General features: G+C 39.4%; 1 protein-coding gene across 13 annotated transcripts in view; it reads left to right on the top strand.

Moving 5' to 3' along the window:
- LOC114663507 (probable thiopurine S-methyltransferase) overlaps positions 1-21,522 on the top strand; it is a 261,664-nt gene that overhangs the window by 207,337 nt on the left and 32,805 nt on the right. For 5 of the 13 annotated variants that reach the window (XM_051935759.1, XM_051935750.1, XM_028817279.2 and 2 more), the window contains 4 exons: positions 10,151-10,315; positions 14,406-14,498; positions 16,285-16,417; positions 19,371-19,423. The exons of 5 other annotated variants lie outside the window; for them this stretch is intronic. In XM_051935759.1, the coding sequence (XP_051791719.1) occupies positions 10,203-10,315; positions 14,406-14,498; positions 16,285-16,417; positions 19,371-19,423 (392 nt within the window). In that variant the 5' untranslated portion in view covers positions 10,151-10,202. The remainder of the gene's footprint in view (positions 1-10,150; positions 10,316-14,405; positions 14,499-16,284; positions 16,418-19,370; positions 19,424-21,522) is intronic. 3 more of the 13 variants (XM_051935757.1, XM_051935754.1, XM_051935752.1) reach the window with 3 other exon arrangements.

Here is a 21,522-nt window from a genome sequence, read left to right as displayed (position 1 = left end):
ACACAGGGATGCAAGAACACAAGAATAATGGATTTAATTGGCTGCTGATCAATTTCAAAAAAAGGCAAGTCTCAGATTTCAAAATGAAAACCGATGCCTACAAAGCAATCTAAATCTATAATAATAAAAGGCAAAGCCCTCACTGACTGATTCACTCACTCACTGACTGACTGACTGACTCACTCATCACTAATTCTCCAACTTCCCGTGTAGGTGGAAGGCTGAAATTTGGCAGGCTCATTCCTTACAGCTTACTTACAAAAGTTAGGCAGGTTTCATTTCGAAATTCAAAGCGTAACGGTCATAACTGGAACCTCTTTTTTCACAATATACTGTAATGGACGGCAGCTCGATGGCCGTGGGAGGAGGAGTTGAGTGTCACGTCATCACGCCTCCCACGTAATCACGTGAAAAGACTGTGAATGCAGTAGGGACAAATGAAGGAGGAGCCGCAAACAGCGAAGAACAAAAAATTCATTAAACAATTGAGAAGGGAGCGAGTGAAGCATACAAGCATGTTCATAAGGGAAACAAAGCACGGTGTAAAACGTAAGTTTAAATTAAGTTTATAGAAACGCTCCCGCTGCGGATTGCAATAACATATTCGCGAGATAAAAGTTTAATGAGAAGACACGAGGTATAAACGAACCACACGCCGTAGCACAACGTTAGGGGCAACAGTTTCAACCATTCTATGATCTGCTTCTCGCAACTGAAAGACGGCACATGGCGGATGTTAGCCCACTTGCTGACCGCAATGTTAGGGGCTTCAACTCTGGCGCTGACGATATTCGATTCTCGAGAGGGGATGCAGTGAGTGTGTATGCCTGATGAGCCCAGAATTAAGGAGAAATACGTGTCGCATACTCTTTGCATTATTTGAAAGTAAACTATTAAAACCATTCTATGATCACCTTCTGGGAACAGAAAGAGGGCACGTGGCGGATGTAAGGCAACTTCCTGACCAACCACAAGCGTAACCTGGCAGGTAACCATCCATACAGTCAGATTGTGATTCAGAAAACGAATGACATGAATTTAATTACCACGATCTACATACTGTCAAATAAACGAAACACACGCCGTAGCGGGACAGCTGTGAAAAGCGAGGTTCACAAAAAAACAGATCCTTAACAAATTGTTATTGGTATATTTTCGATCCGTTTAAAAAGGTTTTATTTTCTTCTTAATAAAAATTTAAAAGCAGTACTTCACCGCAACAAAGTGCGAGAATTTGGCTATATATATCTGCTTCTCACAATTAAAAGAGGGCACGTGGCGGATTTTAGACGACTTCATGACCAAACATAAGTATTACCTGCCAGGTAGGGTTACCACTTTTAATACAAAAAAATAAGGGACGCATACTGCAGCGGGTGCCACATCCCAGTGCCAACAGTTTGCAGACTCTACTTAAAAGACCCGCCCTCCTCACTGGACAGTTAAAAAGATCAATCAAACTAACAATGACATCAAGTATTACCCAATCAAAAGTAGGAAAGGAGGCATCTTCGTAAAATGCGTGTGGGATGATTTGCATGAGACGCTGCTTTAAAAAAAATGATAAAAAAAATACGGGACAAGTCCTGTCCCGTATTGATTCAAAACGGGACGTGCAATTTCATTCTCAAATACGGGACGATTCCGTATTTTAAAGGACAGGTGGCAACCCTACAGTGCCAGGTAACCACCCATACAATCAGATTGTGATTCAGACTAGGAATGCAATGAATGTAATTACCCCGATCTACATACAAGGCGAAAGTCTTGCAACATTCAAAGATGATGGGTTGGGATAAGTACACCATAGAACATAAAGAGCTTATGAAGCCTTGAACCGAAAAAAGCAAGATCTCAGAGATCGTAAAAAAAAAAAAAGGAGGTAATGTCGTTTTACTCGCTGTAGATTTTAGTCAAACATTACCAGTTATTTCACAAGGGAAACCAGCAGATGAACTCAACGCGTGTTTAAAATCCATGCTTCTCCCACGCTCGGTTATATGTCGCGTGTTCTCGGGTAGGTACACCAAAAAATTTATACATTTAAGCATGTAATGGGCAAACAAAAAATGAGGTATACCCGAAGGCACTGCAGTAGTACTTAATGTAACTTTATACTTCGTTAATGTTATATATAATATACTGTTTAATAATTTATATTTATATGAAATGTGCTTCTTATATATTACTTCATATTCTCATATGATAATGATGTTAATGTTGTTTATATTGATTTCTATGTTATTGAAACTGCATGTATGTGTGTATATGTATGTATATATATATATATATATATATTTATATATATATATATGTGTATATGACAGCAACACTCATAACAATGACAACACAATTACATTGACAATCATGTTACGTTATTTTTAACATGTTTCCTTTACTTTTTCATAACCTCTTTAACACACTACTTCTCCGCTGCGAAGCGCGGGTATTTTGCTAGTTAATTATAATTGTAAAACATCTAATGATTGATCATGTAAGTGTTCAGCCTCTTAAAGTCTTGAGTCTGTGCTGTTTCAGCTTTCAGCATCTGGACATTGCAGATTCCCCATATTCTTCATTATACTTGACTGTTATAAAGCTGGTCAAGGCATGTCTGCCTGCAGAGGGTTTATGAACGAACAGCTGTTTTCAAGTTCAGCCACAAATGTTCCATTAGTTTCAGATCTGAACCCTGAGCCCATACGTTTTCGTCAAAGAATTTCTTTGTATTTTGTCTGTTTGCATTACTAGGAATTACAACCCACTACAAGCCTTCCAGGGCCTGGTGCAGAGAAGCATCCCTGCAGCAAAATTCTGCTACCACCATGCTTGATGGCAGGGGGTGGCTCACGCCAAGCATGACATTTAGTCTGATGGCAAAAAAGCTCAGTTTTAGTTTCATCAGACCATGTAACCTTCTCCACCTGACTGAACCACCACAAACAGTGGCCAGAGTGTGTGTTTTTTGGACTTTGGCTTTCTGTTTGCCAATCTCCCATAAAGATGCAACTGATGAAATACCCCAGGCTACAGTTTTTGTTAGCACAGCCTCTCCGATCTGTGGAACTGCTGCAGCTCGGAACTCCTTTAGAGTTCACATAAGTCTACTGGTGGCCTCACTTATATAGACAACCTACTCTAGGCAGTTTTACAGCTTTCCATTTCTCAATGATTAATATATTCAGTGACTAGGAAATTTTCTTGTATCCATTCTTCAACTTGTGCTTTTCAGTCATCTTTTCATGGAGTTGCATGGAGTGTTCTTTTTGTCTTCATTGTGTGGGTTAGACCTCCATACTGACTCACCAAAAATTTGACCTTCCAGATAAGGTGCATTTATACTACAACCAAGGGGAACCCTAGACAGGTGAATTGAACTAATTGTGTGGACTTCTAAAATCCAACTGACTGCAGCAGTGATGATTTAAATGTGTCCTATTAAACGCTGGTGAATGATTATGCTGTCAGTTATTTTGTGTTTTATATTTGTAATTAATAATAGTCATGCATTTTGTTTATATAGCACCCTAGCCATGCTCAAGTGAATTTTATTTATTTACTTATTTACTAGGGGGCTTGCTTCGCTCGCTTACTCCTATTTATGTTTTTAAATGTACCATGAATCAAGGCTATCTCTAACTGTTCATTTACTCAAATGTAGGGAAGCAAGGGGCATATACAGGCAGTACTCATTAGAGACATCCATTCATCCATTTTCTGTGCACGGTGTTCTCCTTCAGACACTGGGGACCCGGCGTTCTTCTGTCACAGGGTACACTCTCACCAACCCCGAAGCAGGCATATTTAGTTACCAGTCAACCTTCTAGCATGTGTTTGTGACTATGAGAAGGGCGATGGAGCTTACAGAAGAACCTTAGATGAACTTAAGAACTCCACACAGATGGCCCATTGACTCAAAATTAAATTAGGGTCTGTGAAAGATGAATGTTCTCTTCGTTCCCTTGTACTAATCCATGTCTGAGAAGTTAAGCAGAAGTAAGTTTTAAAAGCATGCTTTGCTGAGCAAACAGAAAAATATTTGTCCAAAGGACGAGTCTGCCTTATCACGTTTTCCCTTAGTTTACATCTGAACGCCATAAAAAGGGGCCAAGAAATCAAGTTGCACAAGGGGCGTTGAAGGGGCTCAAGGATTGTGTAAAATAAAAGTGTCGACTATTGCATTTCATAATGATATTAAATCACGCATTCTAGGGGTATAAAAACTTTGCCCCACCCAACAGACGGGGTTCAGAAGAGCCCTGACGCTGTCATGTAATATTGATTGCCTGCTTTTCTGAAACTCTGCTCACTGTAGTGCTGAAAAATAAAGCTGCTATATAACCACACCTGCTGTCTTGTCTGAAGTCTTCGTCCACAGGTCCAAATGCTAAGAAGCAATTATTTTACAGTACTAGCTCAGCTCCTGTTCAGCATATTACAAGTCAAAGTATGTCATAATAGTTTATAGAAATGTGTTGGACCTTGTGCCCTGTGTTGGCTGGGATTGGCTCCAGCAGACCCCCGTGACCCTGTGTTCGGATTCAGCGGGTTGGAAAATGGATGGATGGATGGATCTTCTGTCTGGCCATCTTAAGGGACAGATACATCTGTCTTGTCAAAATGTGTGAAGAAATACATAAGATGTATGTAATTTGCGGATTAAGAAAGGAGGAAAATTGAGTTGTATTAGTATTGCAGATGTTAGTTTCAAGTTTCTGGTTATCTGCCGGAGATGGCTGTGGTTACCAGGGAGGAATACCTACTCCCATTTTTGTGTGTTCAATAAATGCAGAGGCACAGCTACATCAGATTGGAGTGTAGCAAAATTTTACCTATCCCCTGCGTTCTCCTTCCTAAACGTGCAATGCACAAGATATCTTTCAATTAAATTTAAAATCTTTTACCTTTGTTCATAAATCTCACTCCAGAATCTTTAGAAAGAAAAGAAGAGTAAGCAGAATAGCTGTTTTTGTACCCGTACGTCTTGACAGAAACTACAATACAGAATAGGGAATCCATTCCCGGGCTCCCTGGACATTTTTCATTCCAGGGAATGAAACTGCTGTAATTCTTGGGAAAACGGGAACGGCCAAGCTCGCATAAATAGCATGTAAAAGTGTAAAAATCGATCAAGAAATAACAGTGTTATAGTTGACAATAATTAAGTGGCATTGTTTTTTGGCCCACAGTGTAGTGTGTTGCTCATTAATTCAGTCACCAACAGACCAGCAGCAGTCAGTCTCCTGGCTCCCACTAAGACTGAGCACAGTGGACTGGGAGGTGTCTGCATTCTGCAGCTCACGAATGCCGGGATGGGGCAGAGTTCATTGACGTCTGTGCTGTTGACAGCTTTGAACAGCAACTTGAAATTGCAATGCGTCAGTCTGTTGCATCCGCATTATCTGTGCCAAGAAACTTGCCATCACAGAATGATGACAAGAAACTGGATTCATCAGTAAAAGCTGAAATGGCGGTGTTTCAGAGCAACGGCAAGTGTGGGCATTGTTTAGAACAAGTGTATCAGTATCTGATGACTGTGCAACCTACTTCAGTGGAGGCAGAGCGGGCTTTCCCAGCAGCTGGCGTACTCTGCACGAAGGTGCGCTCTCGCCTGGACGACCGCACACTCAACACGTTGTGCTTTCTACGCTCTTATTACCGCAACTAACTAGATACATGTACTTATATGACAGCATGAACTGCTTGTAGTTAAGGTTAGTCTTTTATTGGTGTCAACATATTGCAGTAGTTTTATTAAAAATAAGTGTCCTTCGTTCTAAAACCATTCACATGTGAGATGCCCATGCACTGTGTCATTCCCGGGATTCCGGGAATGACGTGGGATTCCTGGGAATGGATAAACCCGTCCAGAAATGGATTCCCTAATACAGAATGAATTCTGTTTGACTAACTGACCCACACCCTTACCTTTTCTAGACCTCCATCCATTCTCAGCACACTAAAAACTCTCATCCTCTTTCACAGTTCCTTAGACTCTGCTTCCTCTGCATTGAAGATGTTGACCTCTATAATGAAGCACTCGGAATGAGTTTCTTTATCAAAAGAGGATACCCTTCTCATATTGTGGACAGGGCCTTCAATGAAACCAGGAGAAGACTCCCTAACATCCACTCTGAGAGCAACACCAGTAATGGAACCTACATCCCCTGGTCCTCCTGTTCCACCCTAACTCGTTCTCTCCAGTCTGTCATTAAACAAAATTTCTACATTCTGTAGAATCCTTACACAGGAGCATTTTTCCCAATCCTCCTTTGATCTGCATCTGTCAACTGCCTGACCTAAACAAACTTCTCATCTGCAGTTCACTTCACAGAGGAGGGGAGTGTTCCCCATCATTCACTTTGAGCTGTAACAGTAGCCGGTGTGTTACTTTGAAATGTTGCCATCAGTACCCTTGTTTCTGATACCCCTGGTAAATTCGATATTAAACAATGACCTCTTCCCAGTTTTAACATTTTATTTTCTGCATTTCTTATAGGAAATGTCCAGCCATCTAGATAGGTGAATCAGTGAGATGGTTAGCAGGGTGCATCCAGAATAATCTGGATTCTGTATCTGTGTTAAAACAAACTGTCAGACACTCCAAATAAAATTACACGAGTAATAACATTTTACTCATTATATATTTTTAATTGTGAAAATGCAGAGAATAATGAAAAGTAGCTGGTAAAACATAGATCTTTAGATAAGTTATTGCATTTAGTCCTTCCATAGACATTTATTTCATTTTTATAGATATGTCTCTCTATTATAAAAAAAAAATCTTTGGAAGGGAGACTAGGGAGACGAGATGTGATCTTCTCGGAAGACAATTTGAAGTCCCGTGAGAGACACTTTAACTTGCTCCCAGCTCTTAAAAGAACCACAAGCGACAAGCAAAACACACAGCTCGCCAGCAGCAGAAAGTGGCAGAGACACAAAGTGGCAAAAGAACAGCTGCTGTACAGGCTTTAAAATGCTCGATGGGCGGCGCGACAGAAGCAGCAGAAAGACAGTATATGATCCGACGGCATCTCCATAGCGTGTGTTCAGCCGCACCCCCTTCACAACGCGAGCAGCGTTATACGTCCTGCGAGAAAGAGATGTAACCATGTCCGGGGCCGGAAATAAAGGACAAGTATTGTTCTTACAAAAGTTTTAAAGTAAAAGTGAAAATAATGCATATGTAACAATTCCCATGAAAATAACAATTTAAATTGTACACTGCCTGGCCAAAAAAAAAAAGTCGCCACCAAAAAAAAAAGGTCACACACTCTAATATTTCGTTGGACCGCCTTTAGCTTTGATTACGGCACGTATTCGCTGTGGCATTGTTTCGATAAGCTTCTGCAATGTCACAAGATTTAGTTCCATCCAGTGTTGCATTCATTTTTCACCAAGATCTTGCATGATGGGTGCATCACTTCATCTGCCTCTCTTCTTACCCTGATGCACCCATCACTCTGGAACAGGGTAAATCTGGACTCATCAGACCACATGACCTTTTTCCATTGCTCCAGAGTCCAATCTTTATGGTCCCTAGCAAACTGAAGCCTTCCGGTTTGCCTCACTGATTAGTGGTTTTCTTACGGCTACACAGCTGTTCAGTCCCATTCCCTTGAGTTCCCTTCGCATTGTGCGTGTGGAAATGCTCTTACTTTCACTATTAAACATAGACCTGAGTTCTACTGTTGTTTTTCTTCGATTTGATTTCACCAAACGTTTAAGTGATCGCCGATCACGATCATTCAGGATTTTTTTCCGGCCACATTTCTTCCTCGAAGACGATGGGTCCCCACTATCCTTCCAGTTTTTAATAATGCGTTGGACAGTTCTTAACCCAATTTTAGTTTCTGCAATCTCCTCAGATGTTTTCTCTGCTTGATGCATGCCAATGATTTGACCCTTCTCAAACAGACTAACATCTTTTCCACAACCACGAGATGTGTCTTTCGACATGGCTGTTTAAGAAATGAGAAGCAACTCATTGCACCAGTTGGGGTTAAATAACTTGTTGCCAGTTGAAAGATAATCACCCATGCAGTAATTATCCAATAGGAGGCTTGTACCTATTTGCTTAGTTAAATCCAGGTGGCAACTTTTTTTTGGCCAGGCAGTGTATATCCGGTAAACCAAACCCGGGAGTTGGCGAGCGAAGCAAGAAGGGGTGGAGTTTTCATAAAGTAGGATTGCTTTAAGCAATGTTTTTAGCTCTTTGTGTGGTTCCCTGCAAAATATTTTTTACTAGAAAGTAGTGCTGGGCGGTATACCGGTTCATACCGAAAACCGTTTTTTATTTTTTTTATGATATGGATTTTTCTTATACCGCAACACCGGTTTAAATTGCCTAAACGACGTTCGGAACGTGGCGCAGCAGGAAACTGTTCAAGTGGGGACCTTTTTCACTGCTACACCACTAAACACAGATTTGTTGCACTAGGGCTCTTTTTCACTGCTACACCACCAAATAGTGGGCGTTAGCATAGGTATCCCACGCGGTGAAAATGGACAGAGAGCATTCATAAACTGAACTAAAAGTAAAGTTTTGCAGAAAAAAAGGAGTCTCGTCCGTCGCCTGGAGATACTTTAGTTTTAAAAGGTCAGATGTGTAAATACTGTGTCTATACTACTGGATAATACTGCAAGCCAAGTTGTACTTGTTTTTGTACTTGCTAGTGTATGTTTTGCTTGTATTGATCCTGCGATGTGCTGGCGACTCGTTCAGAAATGGGCGCAACTCTGAATGGATGGCATAATTAAACATGTATAACGAAGATATTTTTAAAGTTCTGAACACTCTGCCGGCTAAGTTAATAACTAGTTTTAATTTCACAAAGATGTTTATCTGTGCGGTGATTGCTGCAGGCGCCTGCTCTTAGTGCGGAGGAAGTCAGTTTAAGAAGCATAGTGATTAACGACTGGGTCGGGGAACACTTAACACAAAGTATTTGATGTGCTGCATTAACTTGTGACGGGGTTTGAGAAAATCTAGTAAATTAAACATTGATTTTAGGATGAAGTTTAGTTTACAACATTCTACTTTAATTATAAAATAAACTATGAGAATAAAGTGGAAATGTCGACTTTAATCTTGACATAGTCAACATGTCGAATTTATTCTCGACATATAGTTTGTTTTTTTCTTCCGTGTCCATATTTTTTTTTCTTCACAGTGGCCCTAATGCGCTTCCATAGGGCTATACAACAAACAGCATTATAAATGCAAGTTGCAGTTTTTATTATTTATGTATGTAGCTTAGCTTGAAGCAAGGTCCATATTAATGCAGTTTACCTAAATGATGGTACAGTTGGTAAAGATGTCATCACCAAGTTGCACTTGTTTTATTTTATTTTAATTTGGTGAATACTGTGTAATGCACCTGGGCTTGAAGCCTTGAAGTAATGGTGCAGCTATCAGTAATACTATTATGTATTTTATTGTTATTATTTATTAGTTTAAATATTATGCAGTTTAATGATGGTAAAATTGTTTAAAAAGTCACTTTAACGTGTCAGTGGACAGAGATTGTTAACATTAACAGAAAGTGTAGTTGGTTTACAAAAAATATTTACTATTTATTCCTTTTCTAAGACATGTTCAGTGCAATCCAACTTTTGACAAACACCTCTGGATATTTTACTAAGTCTAAATGCCTGTTTGGATGGTTGAAAATATGTTGTCAAAATCATAGTTTAAGCTTTTGCAAAATTTGTTCAATTAAAGGTTCTATATTTTGACTGCATCTGTCATGCAATGTGATTCCTTCTCTTTAGTGCCACCCCCTTGAAAACTATCACTTTATGGGGCCATGCAAACCTGTATTAATACTTGTGTGCACATTAAAATGTCTTTTTGTACGATGTACAATTCCCATAACAGTCTAATAGGTTATTCTTAGCCAGTCTACTGCAGTAATTGCAGTGGAAAATGTGGTTAACATCCACTCATGCATGGGGAAAAAAATACCGTCTAATACCGTGAAACCGGCAGAATTTAGAAAAATACCGTGATATAGAATTTTGGTCATTCCGCCCACCTCTACTAGAAAGTATATATGTCATTCTGTCCTGTTGGAACGTCACTCTGTGAGAATAACTCAAGGGCTAACATCTCAGAATGAATGACCGTCTCCTTTGTTTCCTTTTATAGTCCTCATATTCGTGGCTGTTTTGGAGCAGTGTGAGTGAACACTGTCTTCATCATGACTGACAACTATGATGTTCAAGTTCAAGAAAAAAGACACATGTTACCAGATGAATGGATTGATCGATGGAAGGATGGAAAAATTGGATTTCATCAAGATACCGTCCATGAGTAAGCCGTGTAATTGGGTTGCTATTCTGTAATGTGCCATCTATTCATTTTTAGTAGAGCTTGAATTATTGTGTTTTGTCTTGTTTGATCAGGAGTCTGTAAACATGTGTTTTTGCATTCTTCCATTTACGTGTGCCACTTGTTTACCCAGCATTTAATATATTTTTTAATGTATTTGTATTATTATGGCCCATTTCCTACTCATCAATGCAAGGGAAAAGAGTAGTGAATGGTGGGATAATTTATTATTCCCCAAAAGTAAGGTGGCATGGTGACACAGTGGTTTGCATTGTGCCTTGTGTTTAAATCCAGAACCTGGTCTGTCTTTATGTGGAGGCTGCATGTTCCCCATGTGTTTGTGTGGCTTTTCCCACCTATATCCCAAAAGAAGTGTGTGTCTGTGTATGTGTTGGAGAGGCCATATTGTCCCTGATACGTGAATAAGACCTACAATGAATTGGTTCCTGACCGGAGTTGATTCCTGCCTTTCATCTAATGAGCCTAAGATAGGATCAAGCTACCCTGTTGCATTAAAATGCGTTAAGCAGAACCCAGAAGGTACTGACCCATGCACATACTTGTATAGATTAGTCAGAATTTAAATATTTGCTTAACAACAAATGGAATCATTCCAGAAACATCTCCTTGTTACAAAAATAGAAAGGGAGAGATAATATGCAAAATGCATGGAGGAAGTACCCCAGCATAGGATCACATCTGCCATATAAGGTTGACATGTTATTGCAATGCACTACACCACCATGTGACGCTGATCTATAGTGCTAATAGAAAGGATTCACGCCCTTGGATGATTTCATATTTCATTTTTACACAACATTTAATCACAGTAAATTTAATTTGGCCTTTTTAACATTGATGCACAGAAAGCAAAACTTGTTGATGTCAAAGTGAAAACAGATATCTGCAAGGTGGTTTAAATTACTTATGGAATCAAATATTGTGTTTTCCATTTATAAGTATTCACCCCTTCAGTTCAGTATTTAGTAGTGGCAGCCATGGCAGACTTGACCGGCTTGAGTCAGTGTGCACAGGTCTCTCTCTCTCTCTCTCTCTCTATCAGCTTTGCAAATCTGGACACTGCCATTTTTCCCCATGTTCCCTCCTTTGTACACTTTCAGCAGGTTAGTTGCTAACGTGCTTAATTTAATAGTAATGAAAAATGTTGTGTTCAAAATAAAAAAAATCTGTCCACATGCGCACACTTTAAGTCGATGTCAAATTAGACGACTTCTAGTTGTGGGTTATGTCAGAGTTGCATCTGATCTTGTTGCCAGAAAATGTCAGTTTACACAAGTCAAAATCACTCAAGTCAAATTTAGGCACTTAATGCCAACCTTCCAGCACAACTTGTACTTACCCTTGTAAGGAATGACTGTGACATCCATGAGATGGAAGGACTGGGGGAGAGAGTGTGCACAGGACACTAGATGGCAGTCCGCCAGGGTTGTAGTGGTGCCTCGGATTCCTATAGGGCAGCATGGAACATGGAGTTCTTCGAATCAGCCCTGTTGGGTTCCATGAGTGCTGCTACATGGACTGGGGAGCCCTATTTCATGGGGTTTCCATCCTACCTGCAAGTGCTTTTGGATCACGTGTGCAGAAGAGACCTGAAGTACCACTGGGTGGGAGATAAAAGGAGCTGTCTGCCCTTTTGACAAGCCAGAGAGAGAAGACAAAGAGTGTGCCATCTTGTGCTTTGTTGTACGTGGCTGTTGTGGCAAGAAACACGTATTGTGAAAGAGTTTTCCACACATTGGAAGAGATTTCCACAATAAAAGACTCTTTGTGCTTTCGACTTGTGTGCATGTCTGCTTGTGTTGGGTGTTTGGGGAGCTGGAGCTCCCCCTGGGGTCCACACCCTTTTTTGTGATGGTGTGGTGGATTGCCGGCTTCTTTCTCCGGCCTTCACCCCCAGGCCGCCAGGAGGAGCTCTCCCAGCAGCGTGGACATGCCCCGAGTTCCAGCAGGGCCTCATGGACTATGAAGTTTTTATACACAGCCCTGCTGGATACCTTGGGGGCCACCAGGCGTCGCTGTAGGGGGGCTCGTAAGCTCGCATGTGCCCTATAACCCGGGAGTACGTCACGGTCACGTGACAGGAAGAAACGACGTGCTCCCGGGTTGAAGAAAAGGACTGTTTGCCCTGACCCGGAAGGAAATGGACTTGTGGGTTGTGCTTGGAACCACTTCCGGGTCAGGAGCTATAAAAGGATTGTGGGAAGCCCAGAACACTGAGCTGAGCTGGGAGGTAGGGTGGCAAAGTGTCTGGGCGAGGAGGAGAGTTATTGTTTATTGAATAGTGAATTGATTTATATGAGTGTCGTGTGGAGAGTGCTTTGTGCACGTGACAACAAAATTAAAATATTGTTGTACTTTTACCTCATGTTCAGAGTGGTACCTGAGGGTTCAAGAGGTGGACAAAAGCCTTAACTGCTACAATGGCTAATAACGTACTACCTGACTCACCTGTTGCTATGCATAGGGTTAGTAGGTACGACAAGTACGTTCACAATCTCATCTTTCTTTCACTTTTTTCCATCTTGTCGTGTGGTATGTAAAACACAGAAGTCAGACAGACGAGCTTCTCTTCTGTTTGTGTGGTCCAAAATACCTGTTTCTTATTCCTGATTGTTTGCCCCCTGCTCGCTTAGACCATCCACCAGTGGGGTACAGCTGATGTGCATTTTGGCCATGATGTTGCCCAAAATTCCTCCACATTCTTTTAGGAAACTGATCAGTAACTGTCTGAAACCACACACTTACGTATTTCCTGAAGCTGCTTAATCCTTGCCATGGTATTTGTGAGCTGGAGCCTACCCTCACAGCTTTAGGTACAAGGCAGGAAGCAATAGTGGGCAGGCACAAATTCATTACAGGGCCCTTTGTTCTTCTTCTTCTTTCGGTTGCTCCTGTTAAGGGTTGCCATAGCGGATCATCTTCTTCCATATTGTCCTGTCTTCTGCATCTTGCTCTTTTACACCCACCACCTGCATGTCCTCTCTCACCACATCCATAATCCTTCTCTTAGGCCTTCCTCTTTTCCTCTTATTACAGGGCCCTTTGTTACTAATTACAATTGTAATTAATATAATTAATTACAGTTAATATTTAATAACTGTAATTACTAATTACAGTTACTAATCAGTTATCAAGTCCAGAAGGGCAATAACGTTTTCACACTAGATCTGGGGTATTGTATTATTGTGCAAGAGAGGACAGAGCCGGCTATACTTCCTTAGAAGACTGGCGTCCTTCAACATCTGCAATAAGATGCTGCAAATGTTCTATCAGACGGTTGTGGCGAGCACCCTCTTCTATGCGGTGGTGTGCTGGGGAGACAGCATTAAGAAGAAGGACGCCTCACACCTGGACAAGCTGGTGAGGAAGGCAGGCTCTATTGTAGGCATGGAGCTGGACAGTTTGACATCTGTGGCAGAGCGACGGGCGCTGAGCAGGCTCCTGTCAATAATGGAGAATCCACTGCATCCACTAAACAGTGTCATCTCCAGACAGAGGAGCAGCTTTAGCGACAGACAGCTGTCAATGTCCTGCTCCACTGACAGACTGAGGAGATCGTTCCTCCCCCACACTATGTGACTCTTCAATTCCACCCGGGGGGGTAAATGTTAAGATTATTCAAAGTTATTGTCTGTTTTTACCTGCATTTTTATTACTCTTTAATATTGTTTTTTGTATCAGTATGCTGCTGCTGGAGTATGTGAATTTCCCCTTGGGATTAATAAAGTATCTATCTATCTATCTATCTATCTATCTATCTATCTATCTATCTATCTATCTATCTATCTATCTATCTATCTATCTATCTATCTTAATACAAAATCAAGTAAGTAACAGCATGTTGTGTTATTTGTTTATTTTTGGACCCTTTCATTTAATGTTAGGTTTTGACCAAAGGTGTAATAACTTTCACTGTGAAAAATAGAAAATAATGCAAAAATGAGATGGGGGCTAAAACTTTTTCACTTCATCTCATGTTTTTTTTTTTTGTTTGTTTTTTTTTTATACTGCTATTTTTATAGGTCTTTAACATACACTTTTATTTATTTAGGTTACTAAAAAAATACCTTGAAAAAATTCTGAATGGAAGGAAAGGAATCCGATTCTTTTTTCCTCTTTGTGGAAAAGCCGTTGACATGAAATGGTGAGTTCTTTTAGCAATTTACATTTTAAAGCCATGACATGTTCTGAAGAGATGAGCAAATTAAAAAAAAAAAGTTTAAGGCAGTTTGAAAGTCTAACACAATTGACTTAGCAATTACTGTAGATAACTCGTTTTTTAAATCACCAGGTCTGCTGTATCCAAAGACTGTACTCTTCTTATTTATTGGTAAAATCTGGCCTTGAAACCAGTCATCTTAAAACTTTGTATTTAGTCTGCTTTCTTCAATAACTAATATGCTTTGGATGCCCTTACTGACAGTTGAGGGTGGATACTATGCTGCCTACAGTCAAAAGTCACACCTAGATCTCTTCTCCTTATTCATTCATCTTCTGCTGCTATTGCATGGTTTGTGGTTCTCTTCTGTTAAAAAAAGAGCTTACTAACCTGACAACACCAACAATTTAAGCTGTGAGAAGCATATGGAAGTTGATATACTGTTTTAAATTAGATAATTCACTTATGTTGGGACTACCAACCAGTCTCATAAGTGTAAGAACACAGCCTTGTATTGTCAAGCACTCCCACAGTTTACCAGCTACTTAAGAATAATATAAAGGATTTATATGAGTTTTAGTAAATATGTAAATGAATAAAACCGTAAGCTGTTTTTCATTGGATGTCTCTTTTGTTTGATCACTAATCATGCTAAAGTGTCCAAAAATGATTCTTACCAAATTTTGCACGTGCCTTGCCATTGGTTTGACTTAAAACATAGGCTATGTGTCGTATTGGTAAGAGGGGTTATAACAGCAGGGAGGCAACCCAAAGTCAAGTGCCAACACAGAGACTACAATTCCCATCAGGCAGCACAAGTGCACTGGGACAAGGCTATGGTATTGTCTCTCAGGTTTACAGCTTTTTTCTAAGAGTATGTCTTTTTGTCTCATCGTGGGTTGTACTGAGTCATGTTCAATTTCCAAAAGAAAGTTTAACCCCATTTATTTGTAGTGGCAGCGCTGGGTACTTTGGCTAGTTTCTCTATAAGGAATAACATTTTATTCCAGAAAGTTGACTTCTGTTTTAAATGTATAGCATTAAACATTAATTTTAAAAGAAGCTGATGCTCGTTTATTTGAAAAGGTAGCCATACTGTTGTGGGAGACGATCAAAAAACTCTGTCATCAGTTTGAGCCATTTGACAGCAACACTTTTAATCAACAATGGCATTAGCCACAACAAAGGCACTTAAAAAAACAAACAATGGGACCAGCAGTCCACTCTTTAGGCTTCCTGGATGGCTTCTCATCTATTAAATGTAGCGTTCTCACTGAGAACAGCGTCCATGATGGCAGTAGACTTCTCTTCTTATGTAGGTCCCAGGGTGGAGTGGTTGGGGCCAGAAGTCGCATCACTGCTTGTTCCAAATGTTGTCCTCCAGTCTGAGGGAAACAAGAGAGGGGTAGGTACAGTAAGAATGAGGTAACACTCTTGTCATGCCCATACCTTCCATTTCATGTCCAGGCAGCCGTTCCCATGGCTTGCATGAGTGATACTGTCTAAACAGCAGTTAACTTACTAAATCTTTTTTACCAAGATTTTTTTCCAATACTTTTTATCTGTTAATCCAAACTATAGAAAGATTTCTTGTAGTGGTGGAGGCCCAACAATTGCCATCATCCCAGCTCACACTACAAACGTTACTTAAGAGTTTAAGATGTTGGAGCAAAACACACAGTTTCATTTTTTGGCAAGAAACTGCATCAATGAGTAACGGATTTGTCAAAAAATATTGATCTTTTACAATTTTTTTCCTCTTATGTTTTAGGTTGGCAGACATGGGTCATACAGTATTTGGAGTAGATGTATGTGAGATTGGGATTAAAGATTTCTTCAGTGAGCAAAATATTCCCTACACAGAAGAGCCAGTGGGTACAATACCAGAGGCCAAATTATTTAAGGTATTGTTCAAAACACATGCACTTCCATGTCTCACTTACAGTTGAGTAATAAATAGTATTCTTGAGTTATTTTCTTTCTTCCTTATAGGAGTTTCCCTCAAGGATTAAATTAATTTGCTTTGCCATAATATATTGGGCTGAGTCACCATTTTATCTGTGACAGGCAACTTCAAAGCTGTTTAAGGGGGTGATGGCGTAAAGAAGACACAGGATGGGACATTAACTATGAACTGCTCTTTCAATGAATGCTTGATAAAGATTGAGGATTTAGAGTAATGATGCAATTAAAGATGAGAAAATGAGTCTTTTGGCTCTTTAAATCATCTTCTTATATAATACACTACCATGGCTGTCCGTTTGTCTGTCCAGGATTTTAAGTCACCTGTAGTTCGCAAACCTATTGACCTGAAATTTGGTACACATATACTACGTGATGTCTACTATCCAAGTCAAGTGTATTCACTGCATGTTATCGTGCAGTACGTCGTTACTGGTTTATTATAAAGATGATTTTATTCATTATTAGTTACCTTGTATTTGTCTACCAAGCCCAAGTACTACTGAGTGGTAAGGAGTGAAATTTAAGCTAAATGTGGTAAATAAAAAAATATTTTTATTATTATTATAGTTATTTTTATTTGTTATTATTAACATAATAAAAATATAATTAGAAAGTCTCCATTATGACACATTTAAGTACAAAATTGAAAAGAAATTTATTTCAAATTTAAAAAATTACACAATTTATTCATGTATGTAATATTGTTTTAAAGCAGTTTAACTTGAAATATAAAAGAAAACAAAAATGCATTTTCATTGACTTCTCAATTTTTTTGTCACTTCTTAGTTTCTTTCATCATCGTTTGTCCCCTTTTTTTTGTTGTGTCCCTATGACTCATCCAGCAGTAGTCTGCCTGGACACCGACGTCCCAACATCTCTGGTACCTTCATTCCAATCCTTGACATCCTGATGGAATCTTTCACACTGCTCTTTACTCACTGCTTCAAGATTTTCAGAAGAAAATTCCAAATTCAAATTCAAAAAGTGAACTTTGAGACTCATGTCTCAACCCTATTCCTTAAACTTAACTAATACATTTTTCACCATTTCTTTATAATTTGCATCCTTATTGTTGCCTAAAAACTTAAACATTGATACCTAAGTCTCTTGTTCCAGGTCGTTCATCCAGCCATGAGATTCTGGTTCAGAAATCAGTTTCCTAATATCAGGTCCTGCAAAATGCCCTTTTCAAAGTTAGCCTCAGACCAAGACGGAAACATTCTGCACAAATACATCAAACAGGCACCATTTTTAAATAGGGTTTGACAAACTGTTTCATTAAATCAAGCTTAATATGAAACATTGTTGGTAGCACTTTATCTGGATCTGTAGGTTTTTCCTGCCTGGCCATTCCTCATTGACTCTGTTGTCCTACTCGCAGAGCAAACGTGGGAATCAAATAAAATAACTATTTTTCTTTAAACCTTTAATATTAGAACATATTCAATTCAAACTAAATTATCTTTGAAATAAAATATTGATATTAAATTACAGTGCAAAAATAATTTAAAAAAAAAAAAAAAACTATAATTGAGCTACAAAAATGTACGAGAAACATTCAAAAAGTTTCCGGACTTTTTTTAACTCTATTTATTAAGAATTTCAAAAACAAATTACATCACTTTTCTACATAGTCACCTTCCTTTGCGATGGCAGAGCCAACACTCCCAATCAGCTCTCCTGCAACCTTTCCAACTGTTATTTTCTGTTTTCACAAATCAGTCACAGGTTTCTTCATTCCTCGTGGTCGTGGCTCCAGCTGGACGTCCACAGCACTCTGCATCCGTCACACGAGTATGGCCATTTTCGAATATTTCAATTCACTCATAGATGACTCTACAAGAGAGAACTTTATTCCCATACTGGTCACATGTGCGGAGATGAATTTGTGCTCCTGGCACACCGTCTGCCCACAAAAGAGAGTGCTGTTCCTCTTTGCTGCAATTTATAAGTTTCGCAGCCATCTTCACCACAGGGTGACAACTCTTAGACTAAACTGCAAGGGCAGCTGGCTTGCCAGACAGAACTAGTCACATGACACTCTCAGACACGACCAATCACTACTCCTCCCACATTCACCATTTCCAACGAAAATATAAAAGTGCGTAAACTTTTTAAACGTCCCTCGTATTTTGTGAAGAAATGTGTTTTATTTTTGAATTCTGCTTCCAATACGGTTTTTTCAAGGTTTATCTGTGTAATAATTTATTGCTACATTTTCATAATTCGGGTGTGATTTACACCTGCTGTCCATTCCCTGTCTCTCCCATTTGAATTCAGTTTAAAATTCTACTGACATGAAGTGATGCATCGTATTCACAGTGGTACATTACACATACAGCAAAAAAAGACATACTGTATACTCATCTCCCATTTTATATAAGGCACCTAATTACAACTGAGGGCTGCTATTTTACATTTGTCATTGGAAATTTAACCATAGATTTGAAACTATTCTAATTTCTCTTTTTATGAGAGGTCCAATGCAAACTTTACAAGTGAACTTGTACTGTAGGTAGGCCACACTGCACTTTGTGATCATTTTATACAAAATCCTGGTAGTGCCACAAGTAAATGGGTAACCCACATGTTTGTGTTGCCGTGCAGGCTTCTTTACCAAAACCATAGCAACAAAGAACTCAAGTACAAAGGTGATTTGACATTCCAGTTAATGTTTTTTTTCTTGTGAGTTTTAAGTTTGCACCCAAGCCTACTAACTGTTTGTTATTTTACCTATCAGTTGTAAATGATTCTCTGCGATATCATCACTTTGCACTGCCAGGCTGTGAAGTTTACCTATGTTTTATGCTGCTGTTATGTTAGGCATAAATTGGGTAATGTTTATTTAATTATCTGCAAACTCCCATGTAAATTTTTTTCTGTTATTTACAGAGCACAGATGGAAAAATCTTTTTGTATAATTGCAACTTGTATGACTTTTCCAGGTAAGAGTTTTGAATTTATATGTCCTTGTTTTCAATTCACCTTATTCAATTCAATGTCAGAATGTTTGTGAGTTTTTTTTTATTTTATTTTATTTGAAGAAAATAAAATTCCATACGATCAAGTCTAAATTATACAACAAAGAAGATACATTGCAGACAATCAAGTCGAACTTAACAAAACAGAATTCAGCCCCCTGTTTTGAGATACAGTTCGTGAACCCTTGAAAATTTCTGGATTGGCTCCTGAAATTTCTGGAGTGGCTTCTGAAATGTGATCTGATCTTTGTCTAAGTTATCATAATAGATACAAGCAATCTGAATAAGCAATTCACATACAGCACACAATAAATTGTAAATTGTTGTGTCTTTAGTGAATACTGTATACTTCAAGTCGAGTATTAGAAATAAGGAGAAACTGGGTTCAGGTGTTCTATCAGTCAGATAGCACTCCTGTGTGAGTCGGCCCCCTGAAATAAATCCCACAATCTCACAAAGAACTGTTGAAGTAGAACCTATCTGGATGAACAGATAATTGAGCAGAAAAACTGGTAAAGGTTTTAATGTTGGAAAGGCTTACAGGTGCCTTTCTAAACATGAGGAGCTTCCGTCTGCAGTCAAGCAGATAGTCGACAATTGGGGAGAAAATATCAGTACTGTTACCATAGTAACTACAAGTGGGCTTCCTGTAGAGATCTTAGCAAGGGTATACTCTACAGCAGGGGTCCCCAACCACCGGTCCGTGGCCCACTACCGGGCCGCAGCCGTCTGACAGCCGGGCCGCGAGAGAACTGCCGGCAACGGAGACTCACTCAGACTTTTCAGAACGCTTGGCGGGCGGGACTTTGCAGCGGTGCAGAGAGAGGAGAGAGACCGAGTTGAGAGAGTATTACAACAAAGTATTTTTGTGGTCCCGATAGTTTCCCCATATGACACGAGACTATAGAAATCTCGTTACTACGAAGTACATTCAGCAGATGCTTTCATTACAACGAACTGACCTTGAAATGCCTGAATGAATCATCCACAGAGCAGTTAGATCTGTGGTCGCAGCTCAGTTGTGCACGTTTGCACAACGATCCCCAAACAGAAACATTGTTAAAAAAAAAAACTCTTTCTTCGAACTTTCCTTGTACGGTTTGGTTTTTTGTTTTTTTTTGCTGTTTTTACTTTCTGTGGTTTTCAGTGATACCTTTTTCCTTATTGGTTGTCAACATTTGAAAAACATCCATTGGAATTTAACTCATTGTCACCCTCCTATAGAAATGGCAGACACGAAAAAAAGATAGCAGTGTTAATGTTTGTGATGTGCAATCTGTTGGAATGGCAAATGCAAAGCATATGTCTTTGTTATATCCAAAAAAAAGAAGAAAAATCTCGGGTTGCAAACATATGCGAACTGCTTAATAACTTAATAATAATAGAAATGTTATGTAAATTGTGTATAAAACTGAGCACAAAACCGGTCCGTGGAAAAATTTGCATCTAATAAAGTGGTCCTTGCTGTCAAAAAGGTTGGGGACCACTGCTCTACAGTACTCAAGGAGGTGACAAAGAACCCTAGAATGACAATTGAAGATCTGCAAAAATCTCCGGCATTTGATAGCATCTGTGTCCAAGAGTCTACAATAAGAAAAACACTTAAGCTTGACATTCTTGGCAAGCTATCATGCAGGAATCAATGCTTACCCCAAGTAAACTTTATTTTTTCTGGTGTCAAGAAAACACACCACCCTAGCCCATATTTTAGCTTAAGAAACAAATCAAACCAGAAATGGACTGAAGGTACACAGCTGCAAAAAATATTGAAATTGGCTTATTTGGAGGAAATAACATCCTACTCACCAAAAACAAATCTTCATACAACCTATGCAACACAGGAGCTTCATAATGTTGTTCTGCTTGCAGTCCCAGGGTCTGCAGAGTTTGCCATCACTGAGAATTCCAGGTTTTATCAGGAAATTTTACAGCTGAATATCGGGGCATCTGCCTCTGATTTGTTGGGTTGTGCATCATGACAGTGACCTCAGACACAGGAGCCAATCAGCAGAATTTGACTTAAACAAAAAACTATTTTAGAATAGCAAAGTCACACTTTTGTC

Source organism: Erpetoichthys calabaricus, chromosome 13 (genome assembly GCF_900747795.2).
Source record: "Erpetoichthys calabaricus chromosome 13, fErpCal1.3, whole genome shotgun sequence".
In the NCBI taxonomy this organism is placed as follows: Eukaryota; Metazoa; Chordata; class Cladistia; order Polypteriformes; family Polypteridae; genus Erpetoichthys; species Erpetoichthys calabaricus.
Note: the sequence above shows the minus strand (reverse complement) of the source record. Positions and strands in the feature narration are given on the sequence as shown.